At 37.3% G+C, this 21,708-nt stretch overlaps 7 protein-coding genes across 7 annotated transcripts; 1 reads left to right on the top strand and 6 right to left on the bottom strand.

Moving 5' to 3' along the window:
- Nucleotides 40–2,179, bottom strand: LOC104758876 (mitogen-activated protein kinase 11). The gene is made up of 6 exons (XM_010481845.2): nt 1,689–2,179; nt 1,473–1,602; nt 1,245–1,382; nt 774–1,106; nt 441–624; nt 40–354 (listed from the first exon to the last, which is right to left on the bottom strand). Exons 1-6 carry the CDS (start codon nt 1,847–1,849, stop codon nt 185–187), a joined length of 1,116 nt encoding a protein of 371 aa, XP_010480147.1. The 5' UTR covers nt 1,850–2,179; the 3' UTR covers nt 40–184.
- LOC104758886 (protein BPS1, chloroplastic) lies at nt 2,432–4,654 on the bottom strand. Its single transcript, XM_010481863.2, has 3 exons — nt 4,496–4,654; nt 4,288–4,368; nt 2,432–3,669 (listed from the first exon to the last, which is right to left on the bottom strand). The coding sequence occupies exon 3, from the start codon at nt 3,651–3,653 to the stop codon at nt 2,613–2,615; it is 1,041 nt and encodes a 346-aa protein (XP_010480165.1). The 5' UTR covers nt 3,654–3,669; nt 4,288–4,368; nt 4,496–4,654; the 3' UTR covers nt 2,432–2,612.
- On the bottom strand, nt 5,847–8,904 carry LOC104758902 (probable serine/threonine-protein kinase At1g01540). The gene is made up of 7 exons (XM_010481875.2): nt 8,092–8,904; nt 7,344–7,448; nt 7,140–7,262; nt 6,885–7,055; nt 6,662–6,791; nt 6,350–6,559; nt 5,847–6,257 (listed from the first exon to the last, which is right to left on the bottom strand). The coding sequence occupies exons 1-7, from the start codon at nt 8,631–8,633 to the stop codon at nt 6,141–6,143; spliced, it is 1,398 nt and encodes a 465-aa protein (XP_010480177.1). The 5' UTR covers nt 8,634–8,904; the 3' UTR covers nt 5,847–6,140.
- On the top strand, nt 12,402–13,534 carry LOC104758908 (agamous-like MADS-box protein AGL28). The gene is made up of 2 exons (XM_010481884.2): nt 12,402–12,714; nt 12,967–13,534. Exons 1-2 carry the CDS (start codon nt 12,412–12,414, stop codon nt 13,369–13,371), a joined length of 708 nt encoding a protein of 235 aa, XP_010480186.1. The 5' UTR covers nt 12,402–12,411; the 3' UTR covers nt 13,372–13,534.
- Nucleotides 13,677–15,766, bottom strand: LOC104758918 (protein REVEILLE 3). Its single transcript, XM_010481894.2, has 8 exons — nt 15,525–15,766; nt 15,343–15,400; nt 15,090–15,213; nt 14,862–14,987; nt 14,641–14,754; nt 14,440–14,549; nt 14,305–14,364; nt 13,677–14,178 (listed from the first exon to the last, which is right to left on the bottom strand). Exons 1-8 carry the CDS (start codon nt 15,707–15,709, stop codon nt 14,146–14,148), a joined length of 810 nt encoding a protein of 269 aa, XP_010480196.1. The 5' UTR covers nt 15,710–15,766; the 3' UTR covers nt 13,677–14,145.
- Nucleotides 16,377–19,121, bottom strand: AN (C-terminal binding protein AN). The gene is given in 7 exon segments (NM_001302985.1): nt 16,377–16,448; nt 16,547–16,660; nt 16,746–16,793; nt 17,004–17,795; nt 17,915–18,045; nt 18,167–18,332; nt 18,534–19,121. Coding segments are annotated over 7 exon segments (1,911 nt in total).
- LOC104758939 (uncharacterized protein At1g01500) lies at nt 19,478–21,480 on the bottom strand. Its single transcript, XM_010481913.2, has 2 exons — nt 20,531–21,480; nt 19,478–20,029 (listed from the first exon to the last, which is right to left on the bottom strand). The coding sequence occupies exons 1-2, from the start codon at nt 21,293–21,295 to the stop codon at nt 19,796–19,798; spliced, it is 999 nt and encodes a 332-aa protein (XP_010480215.1). The 5' UTR covers nt 21,296–21,480; the 3' UTR covers nt 19,478–19,795.

Below are 21,708 nucleotides of genomic sequence, written 5' to 3' on the forward strand. Positions count from 1 at the left end.
AGTCGTGATGATATGTTTCTGGTAGGAATCGTGATGATATGTTAGAGAGGAAAAAAAGGTAGTTTATTCGTAATAAGAGCTGAAATTAAATTTAAAAAAACATTACATGCTTCACTATATCAGCAGTTTAATGAAACATACAGAGAAAGTAAAGTTGTTGTGTTTCATTTCAAGATTCCTCGGACTAAGAATCTTGAGGGTTGAACTTGACTGATTCACGATATATAAGCTCCTTGATATTCTCTTCTGTCAACGAAGGTTGCTCGAAATCGAAATGGAACGGTCTCCCGCATACAGGTTCCTCGTTCATGTCATGGAACGGCGCCAAGTATGGGTGGCACAGAGCTTCGTCAACTGCAACTCAACAAAAAAGACTCAAAACTATCACGAAACGAAATAATCTAAAGAGAAAGAAACATGTAAAGGCTTTCCTTCTTTACCTGTAATCCGTTTGCTTGGGTCAAAGACGAGCATTTTCTGCAGCAAATCAACTGCATTAACCGACATGTTTGGGAATCTAGCGGCAAAGTTTTGTCTTGGATACTGAGGAAGCTGTCTTACGTATCGCCTAGCGTTCTCGTTTCTTAAGAATCCTAGGCTTGAATCATCTGGTGAACCTATAAGCTGTGTATTGAAAAAGATATACCAAATATGAGTTTGTTTATGGATCTTCAAATAAGAAAAACAGAACAAACAGAGTAACAAGATGGTTCAATATTGAAGAAAGTTTCCTTTTTGTGGTCCTTACAAGTGATGATGAAGTAAAAATTTACCTCAGTGATGAGTCTAAGCTGCTGAATATAATCGCTGCCCGGAAACAACGGCTCCCTGGTCATAGTTTCACCGAGTATACACCCAACAGACCAAATATCGATAGCTGCAGTGTACTCTGAGCAATTGAGGAGCAACTCTGGAGCTCGGTACCAACGTGTAACAACATATTCTGTCATGAAGTTTGTCTCTGAATTAGTCCTTGCGAGTCCAAAATCCCCAATCTTGAGGTCACAATTTGCATTCAGGAGCAAGTTACTCGGCTTTAAGTCACGATGCAATACATTGGCTGAATGCACATACTTGAGTCCTCTCAACAACTGGTACAAGAAGAACTGCACAAACATGGAATATATGATTATGCTTCAATTCTGAAACCCTAATGTCCGAGTGTAACCCATATAGTTCTAAAGAACTAAACCATTGATGCTTCAACTAAAGTTTGAGAAGCACAGAGAGGTTTATGTGTGTACCCGTGAATGATCATCGGTCAACGGTTGGTTTGAGCGTATAATGTGATGAAGATCAGTGTCCATTAACTCAAAGACAATGTGAACATCGTTGAAGTTGTCTCGCTGCGGTGGTCGTATTATGTCTTTAATGGCAATGACCTGTGAGATGAGATGAAGTATCATCACTCCGGAACCAGATCATCATCATCTACAAGAAAAAAACGTTTGGGGAATAATATAAAAGCTTACATTGTCATGATCCATATGCTTAAGAAGCTTAATCTCTCTCAAAGTTCTCTTAGCGTCGATGATGTTACCAAATGCATTACCAATCTTCTTGATCGCTACTTCCTCACCCGTCTCCGAATTCCATGCAGCACTAAATCAAATAATATACATAGAGATCAAGAAATGATCCTTCAAACTCAAGACATATAAAAAGGCAAATTAAAGAAAAAGACTGACCAGACGATGCCAGAAGCGCCTCTGCCGATAGGACGAAGAGGAGGAACATACTTTTTAGATACTTCGAAGAGATTGCCATACACATTATACTGAACATAACGACCACCAATGATACTCACCCCTCTGTTGCTGTCATCACCGAAGTATGTCCCCGTCGACATATCTCTCTCTTTCTTCCAACAGATACTGAATTGAGGTAATTAGAGTGAGATCAAAACAGAGAGCTATACTATAAATAACGCGGGAATAAGTAGAAAAAAAGAGGAGTTGGAAGAAAAGATTATAGCGTGTTGAGGGTTGTTGTTTGTGGGGTTTAAAAAGAGGAACAAGAAAAACGTGTGAAAGTGTGAATCCTTTGATGAGCAATTGAGAGGAAGAAGAAGAAGAAGAAGAAGAAGAAGAAGACGAAGAAGACGAGTTTTCTCGTATGACCCGTGAGTGAAAATCAACTCACGCCATTGCTTTTTCTTTTGAGGAGGACGACGACGACTTGATCTTGGTCTATAAGTCAATGTGCTTTTTAACCGGATTACTCAAATCCAAAAAGAAAATATATCAAACCTAACCGAACCGGATAATTCAAACCAAAAAAACGTATTTAGCACTCCCATCGAAATTGCATTCGGATTTCATATTCAACCACAATTTTCACCATTTGATTCTTTAGCATTATATGGCGGTTCTGACCTAACAATTGATTATAGTAGGAGTTGATATATGTTTGAATCTGGATGGCTTCAAGCTGTACATAATATAGAGTTTTACAGATAAGTTTTATAATACCTTTACTTATACAAATAGTACTTTCTTCAAAGCATCTCATACAAACGACTACAATATCACAAACCCCTAATGACAATACATCCAATACCAAGATGGAACACTTAAAGTTAGACCATCTGTACACACAACAATCACAGTTTATCAGAACTTTTTTCCGGCAGCCTTTCTTGGTGATGTTGCCAATATGGTTGATGCCCCCATCGACCTCAGGTTCTCCAGTAATGTGTCTCGCCCCGATAACAGAATCTTGAAGAAACAATCCACTTCTTTCGAAACAAGATCTAGCCCATCCGATAATGCTGTGACCGAGTCCTTCAACGGTTGCAGCGAAATGGGATCTACTGACCCTTGTTGGATCGCAGGGTAAAGCTTCTGAACACCTGAATCAACTGCCTCGAGCTCTTTCAGAACCGTTAGCCCCTCTGATAAGAAAATGTTCTTGATTTCTGCGTTCATGGTGTTCTGCATTTCCATGAAGGGTTGTGCCCATGGAAGCTCGTTTGAGACAGTAAGGTACATCAGATTCTGCGATGAACCTGAGAACGCTGCAGCAAATACACCACTGATGTATAAGGTCTTAACCTTAACACCGTACAAAGCCCGCATCAAGACTTTTCCTTTGGCCGAGTTTTTCACCTTGGGGAGGTTCAAGGTTTGAACAAGACTGCTCATGATTGCACGGCAGTTTTCGATTCTCGGGTTCTTGGAACCAATATGTTTCTTCCAGCTGTCTAGTGATGATTGAGCTTTCGACAGATTCTGAGGAGAGTTTGCTTCTAAGTTGTGCAAAGCAAACTGGAGCAGGAGATGGCCTTGGTTGAGACGGGTTAGCTCAGAGCTAAAGGCATTGCAGAGATCAAGGAGCTTCACACTAATGTCAAGATAGACATCAACCCACTTATCCTCCCAATCTGATACAGGAAGCTCAAGATCGGTTATAAGGGTCTTGATACTGTTATGTGTCTCGCAAAGAGATTCCATGGCGAGTTTCATCCATGAAACAGTAAGGATTTGGCTCTTTTCCTTAGGGACAAGATTTCTAACAGAGGATGCTAAGTTCGTCTCAAAAGTGTTCAAGAGTGAGAGAAGCTTTGAGGGCAGTACCGAGTTCTTTGAAGATAGATTCTTGAACGGGTTTCCAAAAGGGAAGAAACCGCGTGGAAGGTCTTGTGGACGAGCCATTTTTGTAAAGTTTCAACTGAAAACCAAAAACAAAAAACAGAAGAAAGAAGAAGAAAGATAGCATATCAATTGTCACATACCATAAAACAAAAATATCATTACTTTGATTATATCCTGGATCCATACTACTACTACTAGATCCAAATACAAAAATATCATTACTTTGATTGTATTCTGGATCCATACTACTACTACAAGATCCAAATACAAAGATCAAATGTTCTTTAGAAACACTTTCTCTCGTCTTTTGGATTATCAAAGTATGGTCCATCTCTTCTCAACAGATCTTTAAAAAAACAAAGAAACACAAGCAACATCAATTCATGTTCTTCAGTTAAAATTTAGAACTCACACAAAAAAAGTCAACTAACAATATAATAATTGTTCCAAGATCTGAAAAGCATTCGAATCAATAGATCCAAGATTCAACCTTAAGAGTATCCGATTAACCCACTTACGGGTATATAAAGCAAAACCCAGATCTTAAAATCTAGAAGCCGATTAACCCATGTCGAAATTCACATAGAAAAGAGATAAAAGACATCAAAACCAAACACAAGATAATCACAGACACAACTATGAAGCGCAGACAAAACTATGAAGGTGAAAAGAATAGTAAATAAAAAAAACTCACCTAAAGAGATGGAATCGCTGGACAAAAAACTACACCGGTAACTCCAAAACTATGAAACTCGAATTCGCCTGATAGAAGTTTCTGAAGAGACGGAGAGAATTAAAAGAAGAAGAAGAAGAAGAAAGAATCAAAAGAGACGTGTCAGAGAGATACAAATCTTAATTAATAGTACAAGAAAAGTGCGACAAGGATCAGTGTTTGTTCTTACCGACAAATCAAAAGACTATATTTTTTTGTGGACGCGGAAATTTCCAGGATAGATAGATAGATAGATAGATAGATAGATAGGTTTTACTGAGACGCGTTCTTCATCATCATATATGGACCAAACACAACGTTGCCTTACTTTTCTACGGATACCACCAAACAAGCAAAACTAAAACTAAAAATTAATACTAAATACGTATTAAATTAGGTTTTTATTGACGTTGATTTTGGTGGTAGATGATGGGAGATTAGGTTCCAGTTACGGGGCTGTGACGGAAACACTCAAATGACAGATCTCTATGCGTGTACGGCTACGATGTGTTTTGGTCAATTCAGGCCTACTTGTTTTTGTTGTTCTAGTACGTACGTCTACCCACCAAGAGAAAAAAGTCAAATGTAGCCAGCGGATCTAACGGCTCAGAATTTGCTGATCGTTTAGTTTTGAATTCTCAATCATTCAATTATTATATTATTTATTTTTGTTCCATTCAATTATTTTTTCAGTATAGGCTCTCTATGCCTCTATCTAGTGGGTATTCTCTTTAAATTAAAGGGAATGATTTTCTATACTGACTTTTCTTTTCAAAAAAGAGTAATTAATTACTAGCTAAGTATCCCATTGGAAAAGATAGATATACATGTTTTTTGTAAGTGACATTATCTTAAACCAAATGAAAATATCTCTCATGTCACGTAGACGTTACATAACTCTGCTGTTAAAATTTATGATTTAATGCAAAATTATACTACTAGTACTGTATATATTATAATATGCTAAACATACAATTTTTTTATTAGCGACGATAATTTTATTAATATTTATTATTGTCAATAATCAGATGGTGCATATATATATATATATATTGACGTTTGTGTACGCAATACATACACATATTTTACTCTTTCTCCTCCCACGAAAAGCTTTCTTGGGGTGGTTTAGTTTTCTTCAAGAAATAGCAAAGTATTACAAAACGGAATGACTTGGAGATATGTATATCAGTGATTCAGTAATGTTATATTTTCGTAACTTTTTACATATAGAAAAATAGTTGCCTCTAAGTTTACGTTTTCCTCCTACACGAGAAGAGAATCCGGTCGTCGGTCGATGACAAGTGTGTACTTATATTGTGTTTTGAAGACAAGCAAGCTATCCAACTTTGATTGTAAATTTAATATTCGACCTGCGCTTTCAGATTCTTGCAACTTGGAAAATTTCAAGATGATAATCACAACTTGGTCCGTCCATGATGGAGATAATTTAGATTATTTGTGTGGAAACACAATCAATCACGTGAGCTTAAAGAGTCCTTTTGTGGGTCCATTTTGCCCCATACCGGTTCTAAAGCGATAAGTTCAATCCATCGACCAATCCCCTGCTTATTATGCTAGGGGCCGAACATAGCTTCGAGGTCGGGTCCAAAGTCCAAACATTACATTACATATAAATAACTTATAATGACATGTGAATGTGATCGTTGAAAAAGGTTACAAAGAAGAAGAAAGTTAATTCCGTAAGGCCAAAAGAAGACTCGAAGAGCCAAAGAATGAAAATATTATGTAAGTGAGACAATAATATACCGGAAAAAAAAATTGAAATGTAATGGTCGTGTGAGATGGAAAGTCACTTAACCTGAGTGACTCTTTTTTCATCTTTGCTTTTGCTGATGTTGCCGTGAACCGCTCTCACCGTTTTCACTACCCGCAGCAACCACAGCTGTCTCTTGTCTCTCGCGGCTTCCATGATCCCTTGTCGTTCGTCGTTCCTACGGATATATCATCCCAGATTCAGACATCGTTCAAACTCGTAAAGAAATGTAAAAAATGTAAAGGCAAAAAATGACTTGTATATATATACATCTCGAAAGAGTAAATCTTCAGCTTCAAGCATGTGTATGATATGACCCATTTTAGGTCTCTTGTTTGCATCTGGATCTACGCAACGCAAAGCTACGAGCAACACTCGTTTAAGAGCCTTTGAGGATGGTGGTTCGGGTATTTTCGGATCAACTACTTCTTCTGACCTTCGGTTTCCTACCATTGATTTCAGCCAATCCACTAGATTCGTCTAAAACCACAAAAAACACATAATAAACCATTTAACAAAAGCATATATTGAATCGATCAAGCAGGGTTTAATGTTCCGGTGCAGCTATGAATTGCTAAATACCTCTCCTTGAGGCCGACTATAGTCAACCGGGTTTCTTCCTGTGATTAACTCCATGATTAATATTCCGAAGCTGTAGATATCACTCTTCTCGTTTAACATTCCGGTGCAAGCATATTCGGGTGCTACATAACTAAACAAATAAACCCCACCAAGTAAAAGTTATTTCCAAAGATTCCTACAGATTGTATGGGGAGGAGAGAGTGAATGATTTTAAGAGTTTTACCCGAAAGTTCCCATCACACGGGTAGTAACATAACTGCTCTCAGAACCCAAGAGCTTAGCAAGTCCAAAATCCGAAACCTTTGCATTCCATTGGCGATCAAGCAAGATATTGCTTGATTTTATATCCCTATGAACAACTTTTGGTTCAAGGCCCTCGTGTAGATACGCCAATCTACAGATATAACAAAGGTTTACATACAAACTATAGCTTACAAACATAGAGGATAACACAAAGAAGCTATTCCAGGATTATTACCCTTTTGCCATCCCGAGTATAATATTCATGCGGATATCCCAAGTTAGAGGGCTGACATCGCCAACATCACCGTGAATCCATTGCTCCAAGTTACCATTATCGACAAAGTCATACACGAGCATCCTGTAGCAAAGAACCCGATATTATATCACAACATTGCTTTTTGTAATACTGGAAAGCAAAACACCAACAGCGGTAGTTTACCTGTATGCACCTTCGACGCAATACCCTAAAAGCCTAACGAGATTCTTGTGCCGTACACGCCCAATTACTTCCACTTCTACTTTGAATTCCTTCTCTGCTTGACCCCTAGCAATTAAAAGACAACACCAACAACAAATCTTACAGATCGTAGAGATCAAAATCCAAAAGCATAGTCTATTATTAGTAAAGGCGTTACACATCAAAACCACATGTGACCCTGACATAATCTATACATAACATCAAACTTCAATAATAACAACTATCAGGACCACAACATTGCAGTTAACTAAGAGAAGGACTCTGATGGAGATCACTTTTAAACCCTCATACCTACCTCTGCTCTCTACATAAAAAAAAATCCAGAGGCATCTTACTTCAATGGATCTAATTAAGCACATTACAGGATAAAGTATAGAATAAGACACAAACTTCAATACAGAGGCAGACTACAAATAAAATTCCCTAATTACGCAACATTGCAAAATCCACCATTGGTAAAACCAAAAACCCCAATCTAGAAACGAGTAATACAGAATCAAACTTTATGATGAAACCCTAAAACCCTTATCTAAAAATACGTAAAGGATGGATCTTTAGAATGAGACCAATACAGAATCAAAGAATACCTAAAACCCTTATCTAGAGATGAGTAAAGGATGGATCTTTAGAATGAAACCAATACAGAATTAACGAATACTTAAACCCCAAATTGAGAAACGAGTAATTAGGGACCAATCTTTAGAAGTACCTATTGTTAAGCAAGTTCTTGACGGCGACTTTGGTTCCATCAGTTAAAACGCCACGGTAGACAATCCCATAACCACCTTCTCCGATAACATTCTCTTCACAAAGCCCATTAGTGGCTGCTTCAAGCTCTCTGAGAGTATACCACCGTCCCCATCCAAGATGCGAAACCTCCGGCCCACAATTCCCACTGCCGGAATACGACGCCGTCTCGCTAGCACTAGCCGTTCCTCTACTCTCACCACTCGACACTCGATCTGAAAACACAACTCGATGCTCGATCTTCCCTATATCGACCTGGATCTCCGCCGGAACAATCTCCTTGATCTCCTTAGAAATCGGCGGCGTGGCTACTGCGGCGGAAGCGAAATCGTGACGCGGCTTTCGATTCTTCCGTCGAGAAGTTAGGCAGAGGGAGAGAAGGAAGAGAGCAATGACAATAAGAGATCCGAGTAAGATTCCGATGACGACCCATAGCCGGAGACCAAAGATCGATGTCGGTTTCGAAAGCTCAGTATTGAGGAAAGCAGCATCGTACACCGACATCGTACTATTACTTTCACTTTTGTTATTTTATATATTCTTGCCGGTTACGTCGCATTTCTCGCCGGAGATAACTCAGAAACTTTCCGGCCAAAACATGTGCTTCACCGCATCGAGTGTTGAATCGAGGAAGAACAACCAAACTAATAAAGATTCGTATTACAGCAACAAATAGATAAATAAATAAATAAATAAAGGGAGGAATTATAAAAGAAAGAAGGGTTTGGATTGGAGACTTGGAGTGATCTGTCTTGAATGAGCTGTCTTTTTGAGTTTCCTGTCTCAGTGGGTTATGGGGTGACGGTGAGAGAAGGTTACTTTAAATGTCGATTTTACCCTTTTTGGAAAGTGTAACTTAACAACTCTTTTTTTAAAAAAGTTTCGAGGAGTTTTTGGGTAAATAACACCATGTCGATAGCCGTTGGGGACTTGGGACTTGGTCTGATTATGATAAGGGTACGGTTCACTGCAATGTAAATTTGTGGATTACATACATATTTTGGTTTTTTTTTTTTTTTTTTTTTTTTTTTTTTTTTTTTTTTTTTTTTTTTTTTTTTTTTTTTTTTTTTTTTTTTTTTTTTTTTTTTTTTTTTTTTTTTTTTTTTTTTTTTTTTTTTTTTTTTTTTTTTTTTTTTTTTTTTTTTTTTTTTTTTTTTTTTTTTTTTTTTTTTTTTTTTTTTTTTTTTTTTTTTTTTTTTTTTTTTTTTTTTTTTTTTTTTTTTTTTTTTTTTTTTTTTTTTTTTTTTTTTTTTTTTTTTTTTTTTTTTTTTTTTTTTTTTTTTTTTTTTTTTTTTTTTTTTTTTTTTTTTTTTTTTTTTTTTTTTTTTTTTTTTTTTTTTTTTTTTTTTTTTTTTTTTTTTTTTTTTTTTTTTTTTTTTTTTTTTTTTTTTTTTTTTTTTTTTTTTTTTTTTTTTTTTTTTTTTTTTTTTTTTTTTTTTTTTTTTTTTTTTTTTTTTTTTTTTTTTTTTTTTTTTTTTTTTTTTTTTTTTTTTTTTTTTTTTTTTTTTTTTTTTTTTTTTTTTTTTTTTTTTTTTTTTTTTTTTTTTTTTTTTTTTTTTTTTTTTTTTTTTTTTTTTTTTTTTTTTTCTATTACTAAAATTGAACATGAACGGTTGATTTTAGTACTAATTGATTGTGTTTTGATTATTATGGATTTAATAAACATATTCAAGGAAACTATTATTGAGTTTACTTTATGAGAAACTAATTCCCACTTTTGTGTTATGGGAACATGAGTGCCCTATGTTTGCTTGTGGTACACACACATTATTAGGTTTAAAACGTGTCAACGATATGACCCCCAGTATAATATAAACTGCAAGAGAGAACAAATAGGGTATCTTCAGGGAGAGAAACTTGTGGTGTAGAACGAAGTTTACCAAACAGTGCGCTGCACCACACTCCCGAACATTACTCCCAACAATCGCAACCAACAGACTATGAAACAGGAAGATACAGCCGTGATTTTGTATTAGGAATAAAGCCCACTTCTTCCTCCTGTCCTTAAAACGAATGTGAAAAAGAATATATATTAGATTAAGGAAGAACGGTATATGATATAAGGATATGATTCAGAAAGACCTAGTGGTTTTAAATAATTCTCAAGAAGTTGTAAAATGAAGAAGTTTCCCAAGTTGGTAGAGCTTATAGTTTAACTTATATCGAGTAAAAAAAAAGTGACTAAAACTTTATGTTGTATGGAGAGGACTGGTTAGTCGACTTGATAGTGTTGGAAGGTGCTTACTGCTTAGTGTTACTCAGATGGCGCGACGAAGCTTGGAAGTTGGAAGTGCCCAACATTAATTGGTAAATAAAAGTCAATGATCATCGACGATGGTCAGAATCGATTTTGCCTAGGGCAAGACACACGTCAGTGACATGCATGTCTCAAGCCTACTTCATGTGCTGTTGGTCGAGTCGTTTGGAAACGCAAACTAATATGTGTTATTGGGCTTATTCAAAACTTATGACCCCAAGTAGATTTTTAGGCTTATTGCTTTTGCATTTGGGATTCATTACTTGGGAAGTTTTTCTTTTCTTTAAAGTTTGGTTACTTCTTGGGCTTAGGAATAAATATTTGCTTTGAATATTCAAATATATATTGAAAATAGAAAAATCAATAAATTCAAGTAATTGTTATCATCAACTTATTTAACTTTGTTCATGAGTTAGTTTGAATTGGGTTGACTCATTAATATTAACCCATTTTGACACTCATATATCTGCTACTGTTAATTCACCTTTTTTTCTTCAAAACACTTATTAAAATAAATTTAATATCTATAAACAGTTTTTTTTAGATAATAAAAAGTAATATAGTAATTTTAGATTTTTCGTTTAGAATTATTCCTCTTATCCCAAACATGGTATAGCGTTGCTTGGAAGAGAAGACGGGTGAACGCCACATCAATTGCTTGGGATGACTTTGCTCTGATCGAACGTACAACGTCACTCCAATTCGGTGTTGTGTTTTAACAACTATTTTACAATGGTTGTTTTTAATGTTCCATTTAAAATTTTGAAAAGTCAGTGATCCAATGATTAATTTAAGATTGACAAGAAAAAAAACGTAAAAAAAATAATTAATATGTCTAACAAATATTTTACTATGATATTTTTAATATTTTATTTTATATTTTAAAAGTCATCAATCTAACGATCAATAAATTATGAAAAAGCGACAAAAAAAGGTGGCGATGATAATTAATATGTCTATTAACTATTATACTAGGTTTTTTTTTTAACATTCTGTCGGCGATCCAATGATCAATGTATGGTTGACAAAAAAACGGCAAAGACAATTAATATGTCTAACAACATCATAAACTATGATGTTTTACATTCTATTTTATATTTTAAAAGTCAGCAATCCAATGATCAATATAAATTATTGAAAAAACGACAAAAAGGCGGAATATGTCTAACACCTACTTTACTAGGATTCTTTATAATATTCTGTCGGAAATTCAATGATCAATGTATGGTTGACTAAAAAAAAAATAGTCGGCGTTCAATATTCAAAACACATTTTATTTAGATTTTTCATCTTAAAATAGAAAAACTTGAAAAGTCGGCAGTCACAAAACAACTATGAAAAAACCATTACTTCAATTTTTTTTAAAAAGCAACAAAACTTAGAAAGTGGGAGATCAAACTTAAATTTTTCTTTATTTCAGTAAAAAGAAATCATATTATTTTATGTAAAACTAGGTCGATATGCTCTATGAAAAAAAATGAAAAAATGAGTTGGACAAAATATATCAATTGTGCATCATGTAAATTTAATAGAAATTTTAAATACTTAAATAAAAAATCAATAAAACTCAAAATTTTCTTAGTTTGATATATAGATAATGTCAAAAAGGATATTTAAGTGGAAGATTATCACTAAAAAGGTTACAATATTTTTGTCCATATTCCTTCACAAGTCATTAATACCTATAATTGACAGATATTAATAAAAACACTAATACCTTATCACTAAATTTATATAAAATAAATTACAGGCTGTGAGTTAGCAAAGCAATTAACTGATAATATAAACTAAAAATAATCTTACATATACAATTCCATTTATTGACATAATGGTTAAACCATCATAAACTCCTAGAATGGCAATTCCTAATTATATCTTTGGTAAATGAAAATAGGAATAAAATATTTTGCTTTTAAAACCCAAAATGCAATTTGCAAAATATAAGGCTATATATACGGTCTTTGTCTCTGGTACTATCAATTCACATTTTCTTTTGTTCAGAAACAGAAAAAAAAAATAAAAAAAATGGTGAGAAAGAATCTTGGCCGTAGAAAAGTAGAGATGGTGAAAATGAAAAATAGGGCAAACCTTCAAGTAACGTTTTCAAAGAGAAGATCTGGTCTTTTCAAGAAAGCCAGTGAACTCTGTACCTTGTGTGATGCACAAATTGTCATCATCGTGTTCTCACCATCTGGAAAAGTGTACTCTTTTGGTCATCCGGATGTGAACATCTTGGTTGACTACTCTTCCGGACGTGTCAGCAACACAAACCTTGATGACATCAACAGAAAGCCCTTTATCCAACTGCTCAATGATCGTTTAACTGGGGTAAACTTATTTTCATTTTCATGGTATAATATGTGGCAACAAATCTAATGTTTAATATTTCTTTCTCTTTTTTTTGTTTTGTCAGAAATTTTTCTTTCTCATCCTTTTTTTCGCTTTTAATAATAAATAAATATATAATTTTGTTTTTAAATTGGAAACAGACATGATAAAATTAATTAATTTGCGGGATGTACGTCCACACAATTTTTCTTGATATAACATGCTATGCATCTCGTTACAATTTTATCGCAGGCGAAGGCTGGAAAAGAAAACGCACAAGGGAACAAGGCTATGCTACTCGAGAACGAAAGAGAAAGCAGCAACAACCCTGGCAACTGGTGGAGAAACTCTCCAGCAGAACTCAACTTAAGTCAGTTAGCTCGTATGAAAGATGCTCTTGAAGGTTTGATCAAGGAAGTTGATGAAACAGCTCCTCCTTCTCCATTTCATCAAACAACCCTGACTTTTTACATCGCAACCCCAACAACTGTTAATGGTGTGAATGTCTTCACAAACCAAGGGCTATTTGAGCCTATTCTTGCGTTCCCGTTTGGATTTAATATTATGAATCGCACACCAGCTGGGTACAACCATAGCCATATCCAGAACCAGGAGTTTAAGCAGGCTCATCCTCATCATGGACCTCGTTACTATTAGTTTTTTTCTCTCTCTTGTTGTGTGACTTTTTAAGTCTCCAATAATGTGTGTCGTATCCTTTTAATTTAATTTCTCAACTCTTTTTTTATATGTCGTTGTTGGACCGACCTCTCGTTGTTGTATGACTTCATATAAAGTCTTCGGTCGATAGTAGTTTGTTGTTTCCTCTCGTTTTGTAGTTTTGATATTTTAATGGAATAAAAGTGAGCTGTATTAAAAAAAAATTCTTTTTTCTCTTCTTCAACTTTATATGAAGTTTTTTATTTTATTTTACCTGATATAGAAAAGTAATGAGTTATGTGGAATGTCAAAAAGTTTTCCCTTGTGTGTTGAAACTTGAAATACTTATACTATGTTGTAAGTATGTGTTTCAGCACATAAACACACACACACACACACATGTTAAGGCACGCAACCTATTCGATCAGCTATCCCGTTAAATAAATAACCACCAAGCTTCAGCTGATCTTCTGTCCCTAGTTTTCAAGTAGGGATGAAACCAGTAATGCCGTAGTCCATTCCGTATAAAAAAACCTAAAAGTAACGATTGAATATTACATAAACAAACGCTAGGTCGCTAGTGCCCGCCTTTCTACACAGACTTTTATGATCTGTTACTATGATCTGACTTGTATGTACAACCTCCTCCAATCTTTTGCTCTAGTCATATAGTCTCAGGTAAATGTGAGCTCGACATGAGACTCTAGACACTGAGCCTAATACCACTGGAGAGAGTAATGGTCTCTTCTCTTTCTTCTCATTCTACTTAAATCTCTATTTGGCGTTGTATGGTGATATCAACTTTCGCTGCATAAAGCAGAGCAATCATAGCGTAAGCCCACAAGAACAATTTGTTACTTCTCAGTCTCAGTTCTCAAGAGTCAAAAATGAAAATGAAAATGAAAATGTTATGAAGCGATGATTGACACTTACTTGTTCTTCAAACTCGGGACTCCTCAGGTTTACAGACAAGTTTCTCATCAGTAAGAGGACCTGAACAAAAACGGTCTTAACGAAACTTTTCGATTCCAGACAAGTTCCCAAGCAGAAAGTTAGTGTTTGACATACCGTTTCTAGGTTTATTGGATCCATTTGCTTTAATCTTTGGACATGACCTGTTGTTTTAGGATCAAATACACTTCCTATGAAGCTGTAAACTTCAGCAAAGTTCGGCATCACTGTGTTGACAAACAAACAAACTCATCTAGTCAGTATACATCGAAAAGAGCGAATCTTGTGTTAGATATGTACATAGTAAGAATCGTTTACCTCTATGTGGCTTCCCACAACTTTCTTGGTCATTTTTCTCTGTAAGGGTTCGAGTTCTCTGCTTATTTCTACTTGTACTAGTACTGCAACAGTTCTCTGGGACTCCCAGTTCCTCTACAATCCCAAATTCATTACCCCACATTATTAACAACTTAACAAACAAACATAGCTTCAGATTACTAACACCAATCCACAGCAAAAAAACAAACAACATAGAGTACCTTTAATCACTGAATTTGGCGTGCAACGCACTAATCCATGCTTAGGAGTGCTACTAATCACTGGCCGTGAATTAGTGCTGTATAAGTAGTCATGCTGAAGCAATGCGTTGGAAGATGTAAGAGCAACTGCAACAAAAACACAAGCATGAGAGAGGTTGAGATAAAAGACTTGAGACAACTAGAAAGACAACAACAAAAAGGTAAAGTAGAAGAAAGATGAAAGTTTACCAGATTTAGGAGCCTTCTGTGGATAAGGATGATTGGCTTTCCTCTTTGGTCGAGGAGGTGGGAGATGTTCGTTAGTCCCATTCTTCTGAACTTTGAGAAAGTATTTTTGTGCGTGGCTTCGTATCTACCAAACCAATAATATTTCATCAAACATCATAATTCAACGCAGAACAGAGAGTTCAAGAAACTACTGTTTCATCAATGTAGTTACAGCACAGACAATTCAAATGATATAAATCGAATCTTGAGTTACCTGGATCACCGTTTTCGATCCAACAAAGGCCTCGATCTTCTTCCAATCCCGGTCAAATCTGTAATCAAAATTGACATGAATGATCATAAGAATCACAAGAAGAACGAATCTGCAAGATTTCATATGGGATTTAATCAGATAAAAGAAGGTAGAGAGAGAGGTAGAATCCGTTTTTAGCATACAAATGGAGAGCTTCAATGAACTTGTCGTGTTCTTGCTCCGTCCAGTTCTCCCTAGACTTGGTGATTGTGTACGGCTTTCTAATCTTCTTCGTCTGATCCTCAGAAAACGACATCGTATTTTTCCTTGCGGTGACTGGTATCGTCGTTGCCGTGTGGGTAAGAGTATTGAAACCAGCTAAATTCATATTCGTGGGGAAAACAATGAGCTTCAGTAGGGTTTTACTACCGTCACCATAACTGTTTGAAACAGTGGAGCTGGTGCTATTATATGCCGGCTTGGAGAAGCAGACAAGGGTATACGCGTAATTTGAATGATTAATTGATTTAAGCCGAACACGTGTAAGGAGCCGGTTGCTCTGATGGGACTAACAACTAGAGGCCATGTGGACTTTGACGCCACGCATAAATTTTTTATCCACGGCAGATGACGAGCCACGTGGATAACGATCGTAACCAGGCAATAATAATAGGTATGACATACAGTCACAGAGCTGATTTGATTACGTAAAGATGGTTTCGGGAACACAGACGACGCAGCAAACACACAATCTATTTCAAAATTACTAACCAAACCACACAAGTCTCTCTTCTTAGTTCATCACGACCAGACCCAAAAACAAACAAGAAAAGTCTCACTCTTAGACAAGCTCATCAGATGTTTCAACAAACTTAGAGAATAAACAATGATTACAGAGATAAGTTGGTTGATACCAACTAGATAACACACGACACCGTTTGGAAAAAACACACAAAAATGGGTGCTTTTTTTGGTCTGTGAATCCTAAGAATGTAAAACTAACTAAGAGAAAGAAAAGAGAGAAACTCACAACTTGAGAGACCCTATTTCTTTTTCTAATCAATCCAACGTGTGATACCATCATCTCCTACCATTGCCAATATCTCCACACGCACGTCCAACACCGCCTGCAACATTGTTTTTAACATTTACACAGATCAGTACTGTTTACAAAGTATTGGGGTTTTTCCTTTTAGGGCCATTTTGTACTATGACAGAGACTTACTGAGGAATTCCTGCAGTTAACAAGCCGGCATTCGTCCAGAGAACCCTCTAGACTCCAACTCTCCCACACGTCAAAACTGTGGCTAGCAAACACAAACTCCATCCTTCGATTGATCTGCACACACACAACCACTTTTAGTTTCCACAAGAGCACTTTCGACTGATCAATTGGAAGTAACACTCTGTAATGTAAGAGGTACCTGCAGTAATTTCCCACCAGCAGCAAATGATCTCAGACCAACAGTGTCCTGGAGAACAGGTTCATGCACCAAAACCAATTAGCCATTCATAAGAATATGTTAGTTTTTTTATAAATGGGCTTTGCTCACGAAGCAACAAGAGGCATATTCTCTTCATCCACTCTCCACAGATATTATATTAGCCAACCACTATTAACGAGGCATGGCAAGTAAGATTAACGAAAAGGAAGAGAGAGAGAGAGAGAGAGAAAGGTTTACCTTGTTTCTGTATGCGATAATGAATTGTGCAGCTGGATCCCGTTTGGATACATTGGACAAAGTATCGAGGAACCAACCACCGTTTTTCGTTCTTTGCCTGGAAACATGGAGGCCCGAGAGATCTTTCGCATACAAGGCTACTACATATCCATCTTTCAGAAGCTCACTCGATTTTCCAATGAACTTCTTATTTGACATTACAAGCTGATTTGGGGAAGACTCTTGCATTACCTCAAGAGGTGTTTTCCTATTTCTGGAATCTTCAGGAGAAGCACATCTAGAACTGGAACTTAATACTTCTTCCGTGTCACTCATAGCAATATCGTCTCTTCGTGAAGTACTTTCTTCATGTAACCCTGAGGAACCCTCCGCTTTTTGCATGTATTTTTGCTGTGAATGTCTCTTTTTGGCTTTCTTACCGGATCTGCTACGTCTTACTTCAGATTTTACTGCAGTATTTTGAGAAACGTGTTGCTGACCAGGGCTCAGAGATTCCTTTAACTCACTACCCTCTCTACGAACGACCTCAGCACTGGTGAGAGTACTTTCTCCCTGTTGCCTACTGGTCGATTCCACTATTGCTAATTTCTCATGTTTGATGGGTGATTGTTCTTCTTCTTCACTTCCTTCACTTTCCTCAACTTCCTCATCAGAAACAGTGTTACTTGGTATTACACCGTCTAAGAAGAATGAATGCAAGATAGAGATGGCCTTCTCCCTTATTTCCATCCATACTTCCTCACTGTAGTCTGCACTACGAGGTAGTATTAACACATTTGGCATTTCCTTCACCTGCAATTAAAACAAGATATTATAATGCAGGATAAATAACATAAAGAGAGAAGATGATGTAACAAGAGAAATACGCAGGCACAAATATGAAGTTGAGTCAACGAAAAAGAAATGCATACCCATGCTTCCATCCATTGTGGACCTTCAGCACCGTCAAGGGCACAGCCAGCTATAGTGCCATCAATTAGAAGTTGTTTCACAGCACAATCATCCAACAGCTGGCAGCTTCCAGTATTTACAAGAAAAGCCCCTAACATATAAAATCAACCAGAACTAGAGGGAATGAGAGAAAGCAGAAAGTCTACCATCTTCAATTTACATTACGTGGAGAATCGAACATCATTTTGAGTACCAGACAAGAAAACTCATACCAGGTTTTATATGCTGCAAACACTCTGCATTGAGGATCTGAACCGTGTCATTTGTTAATGCACAGTGAAGCGAAATGACATCACTTGCTGCTAGTAGATCATTTAACGTATCCATTCTTCGCGCAGCACGTGGGAATCTCGAGGGCCTGATTCGTTCTTCATCTCCCTGGACATATATGCAAACACAAACTATTGAAAAAATCCAAGCGAGAGGAACTGGAATGAATAGCATATTCGTATGCAGTTTCGTAAGAGCTAAACACTTCTTAAACCGTTCCACAATTATATTCATTATAAAGAAACAAAGACCATCATCCTAATAACAACACTCTAGTGGCATCTCCATCGACATTGCGAACATACGTACCTCTGGGACATCAAAGTAGAGCACACTCATCTTGAAGGCCAAGCTTCTGCTAGCCAAATATCGAGCGGATACAGATCTGCCAACAATACCCAAAACCATACCACGACACCGTCTCATTCCTCGGCAAAGCGGCTGAAGCGATCCGAGCCATCCAGATGCAGAAAGCGCGTGGCGAGAGAGTAAATGCGTCCGTCGAAGGAGTCCAAGGATAAGCGCCATGACTGTATCTGCGATTTCCTCAGCTCGGGAAGTATCTACATGGACAAGTCGGAGACCTAGGTCGGCGGCGAGTGTGGAATCGACAGCGCGATCAGCAGAGCCAAGGCACAGAATGAGCTGGTGAGGACGGAGTCGGCGTTGAGCTGCACGTGGAAGGTATGCGAGGGAATGGAGGAGAACTGCGGTGGCGGACTCGATCTTACCATCGGCGATGCGACTGAGAGGGACGTATTCGACACCAGCAACGCCGGCGAGGGAGTCCTGCTCAAGCGCACAATCCTCGATACAGTTGAGTGTGACGACGTGAGGCGACGCCGGTGACGGCTGGTCGCGATGTGGCATTGTCGCAGACGAACGGATCTTGCTCATCCCCTTCTTCTTCTTCTTCTCCCTACTCTCGAGGAGTGAAATTTTGATTTTGGGAACATAATTGATTTAGGGTTCAATGTTGTAAACTCTGATAAAACTAAGAGGCTAAATTGCATTTATCATAAGTTAAGGGCTTAAAGTGCAATTTTAAACAAATTGAAAGGCATATTTATTTGGTCCGAACTTCCGATGCTGATGCTCGCCCTAGTACGACACCGTTAGCGTGAAGAGAAAACGACTCCGTTTTCGTTACTTGCGCCATGTGTAAGTTTTTATTTAATTATGATGCCATTACTGACAAAACGCAAACCAAGTTACAGGTGAAACACGTACACTCCCTATGCCACAACACCAAAGGACAAACTCCAGAGTTAACAACAACACGAAATCTCTTTCTACACAAGAGCAACGACATAGACACAGACTTGAGAAAGAGAAAGAAAAAGAAAAAAAAACACATGACTAAGGGAAGATTGGAACTCGCTCGTGTGCTACTAAAAGTATATGAACAGAGCCGATTATATATACGCAAAAGAGGGGAAACAAACCGCTGAAAACCAAAAGCTCTATACATCTCTATCTACCAAAATTCTATCTTTACTATGTCATGATTCTTCTTAGGATCTCCACGTGTCTAAGTGGGGTTTTTAGTTGATGGTGGTAAGTGATGATGATCAGAGAAACCTCCTACGAAGATTACTCGTTGTTGCTTGATACGAACGCATGAGTAATCCAACTCCAATGCCTACACCAAGGCACATCCCAAGGCCTATCCCAACTCCAACTCTGACACCTGCATTAAACCATGAGAGTTGACCATCCTCGTCAACATACATCCCTTCTGGGTAGTACCTCTGTGCCATTTTCATTTCAGACTCATCGTAATCATCAGCTTCTGATTCCATGATCTGCATAAACCAAACGACAAACAAGATTAAGAACCAAAAAAGTGGGAGCTTTTCACGCCATTATATGCAAACAGAGATGATAATCCATGTTAACAACTCTGGAGATATCAAAGAATTGTCTCTTGACATATTACTATATTTCAACTGCTGATCAGACAACATTCCAAAAGTTTCAAATACAGCTGTAGATTACACAAGAAAACACTCAAGAAGAAGCAGAGATAAGACTTTGTAACATCAACAGTCTAAATTTTCAGAATCAGCAGTAGAGTCATAGAAAACACTCAATCAAAAGCTAAGTTTACCAGAAAATTGCGAGTGATAATAATAACCAAATATCAACTACAAAATGCATACAGGACCAAAGAAGTAACCTTTTAAAATCCCAAATCTTAAGTTAAGAATAGTCACTTGCGGGCTTGGTACAATCATCAATCAGAGAGTTCTAAATCCGAATCACAGACAATCGTCAAAAAGAGAATTGAGAAATCCGAATCATACCTGTACTTTGCTTTGCCGGGCCAAATCGTTACCAATGGTAGCAATGTCTTGCTCTTTGCCAACTTCCTCATCCTCAGGGATAGCGTCGAGGGTGACGTGTCTAGCCACCTTCCTCCTTGGACTAGCCTGAATCGTCTTGGTCAAAATAACTGGAACACCGCCACAACAACCAGCTATATAAACCTCCACCGACGGAGACGAAACACCACGCTTTGGGTGGAAAAACGCAGAAGAAGAAGAAGAAGGACCCGAGCCGTGTCCGTTGCCCATAGCTATGTAACAATCCATACCCCATCCAGTCTTGGGATCACTCACAGTTCCGTTATTCCACGCACCTTCGATCCTATCAAGGTTCCCACACAAGACCATATCGTCGTTATCGTAAACCTCGACATCAACGCATCCGGTAACGCGCACGGTCTCAGTGCTAACGTAAGTCACCTCAGAGGTTTCACGGTCGACTCTATCACGGCGGAGTTTAAGAGACGCCGTCTGGGAAGAAGGAACCCGAACGCCGTTAACCTCAAGGGAAGCGCCGGTTTCACGGGGAGGGTGACGGAGGGTGAGAAAGTCAGGGACGTTCTCAACAACATAGGGAGCGATACGGACGTAGAACAAACGAACCTCAAGCCAAGATGATTGTGACAACGCAATCGAAGATGCCGAAGACGGCGGCGGCGATACGGAGGATGTATTCATGTGGTACGATTTGGTGGTGGTAGTGGAGCCAAAAGGATCCTGATGAAGATGATCTTTCGAAATCATCTATAGAACAGATTTGATTCAAGAAAAAAAAAACCAAATTCGCAATCTGAATTGATGAAAAATTTGGAAGGATTGAGGAGGAGAAGAAACAAAGAGATGATGATGAATGAGTTTGAAGGAATCGAACAGCAACTCTTTATTTTTTATTTTTTTTCTTGTTTGTTTGTTTGTTTTGTTGGTTTAGGTTTTTGGGGGTTTCAGATATCTTGGAAGGTAAAAATAAAAAGTCAAATTCTTACAAATAAGTTTGACGCCGAGTAAATTACGGAGGGGTCAAAGGTAAGAAGAAACCGACAAGATACAACAATACCCTCCTCGTGTGTGACTCGCACGTGTGCCTTTTTTTTTCCTTTCAAGACTGGGCCACAATGTATCCTCTCGGTCTCTTAAGTGGGCTTAGATCAATTTTTGGA

Source organism: Camelina sativa, chromosome 3 (genome assembly GCF_000633955.1).
Source record: "Camelina sativa cultivar DH55 chromosome 3, Cs, whole genome shotgun sequence".
Taxonomy (NCBI): Eukaryota; Viridiplantae; Streptophyta; class Magnoliopsida; order Brassicales; family Brassicaceae; genus Camelina; species Camelina sativa.

Coding starts and splice junctions, on each gene's coding strand:
- LOC104758876 (XM_010481845.2), bottom strand. CDS start 1,849: ATGTCGACGGGGACATACTTCGGTGATGACAGCAACAGAGGGGTGAGT. Junction 1,107..1,244: donor TGACCGATGATCATTCACGG/GTACACACATAA, acceptor ATGTTTGTGCAG/TTCTTCTTGTACCAGTTGTT. Junction 355..440: donor CCCAAGCAAACGGATTACAG/GTAAAGAAGGAA, acceptor GTTGAGTTGCAG/TTGACGAAGCTCTGTGCCAC.
- LOC104758886 (XM_010481863.2), bottom strand. CDS start 3,653: ATGGCTCGTCCACAAGACCTTCCACGCGGTTTCTTCCCTTTTGGAAAC.
- LOC104758902 (XM_010481875.2), bottom strand. CDS start 8,633: ATGTCGGTGTACGATGCTGCTTTCCTCAATACTGAGCTTTCGAAACCG. Junction 6,792..6,884: donor CGTGTGATGGGAACTTTCGG/GTAAAACTCTTA, acceptor TTATTTGTTTAG/TTATGTAGCACCCGAATATG. Junction 6,560..6,661: donor ATAGTCGGCCTCAAGGAGAG/GTATTTAGCAAT, acceptor TTGTGGTTTTAG/ACGAATCTAGTGGATTGGCT.
- LOC104758908 (XM_010481884.2), top strand. CDS start 12,412: ATGGTGAGAAAGAATCTTGGCCGTAGAAAAGTAGAGATGGTGAAAATG. Junction 12,715..12,966: donor TCAATGATCGTTTAACTGGG/GTAAACTTATTT, acceptor ATTTTATCGCAG/GCGAAGGCTGGAAAAGAAAA.
- LOC104758918 (XM_010481894.2), bottom strand. CDS start 15,709: ATGAATTTAGCTGGTTTCAATACTCTTACCCACACGGCAACGACGATA. Junction 14,550..14,640: donor TTGTGGGAAGCCACATAGAG/GTAAACGATTCT, acceptor TTGTCAACACAG/TGATGCCGAACTTTGCTGAA. Junction 14,179..14,304: donor GTCCCGAGTTTGAAGAACAA/GTAAGTGTCAAT, acceptor TGCTTTATGCAG/CGAAAGTTGATATCACCATA.
- LOC104758939 (XM_010481913.2), bottom strand. CDS start 21,295: ATGATTTCGAAAGATCATCTTCATCAGGATCCTTTTGGCTCCACTACC. Junction 20,030..20,530: donor CCCGGCAAAGCAAAGTACAG/GTATGATTCGGA, acceptor TGGTTTATGCAG/ATCATGGAATCAGAAGCTGA.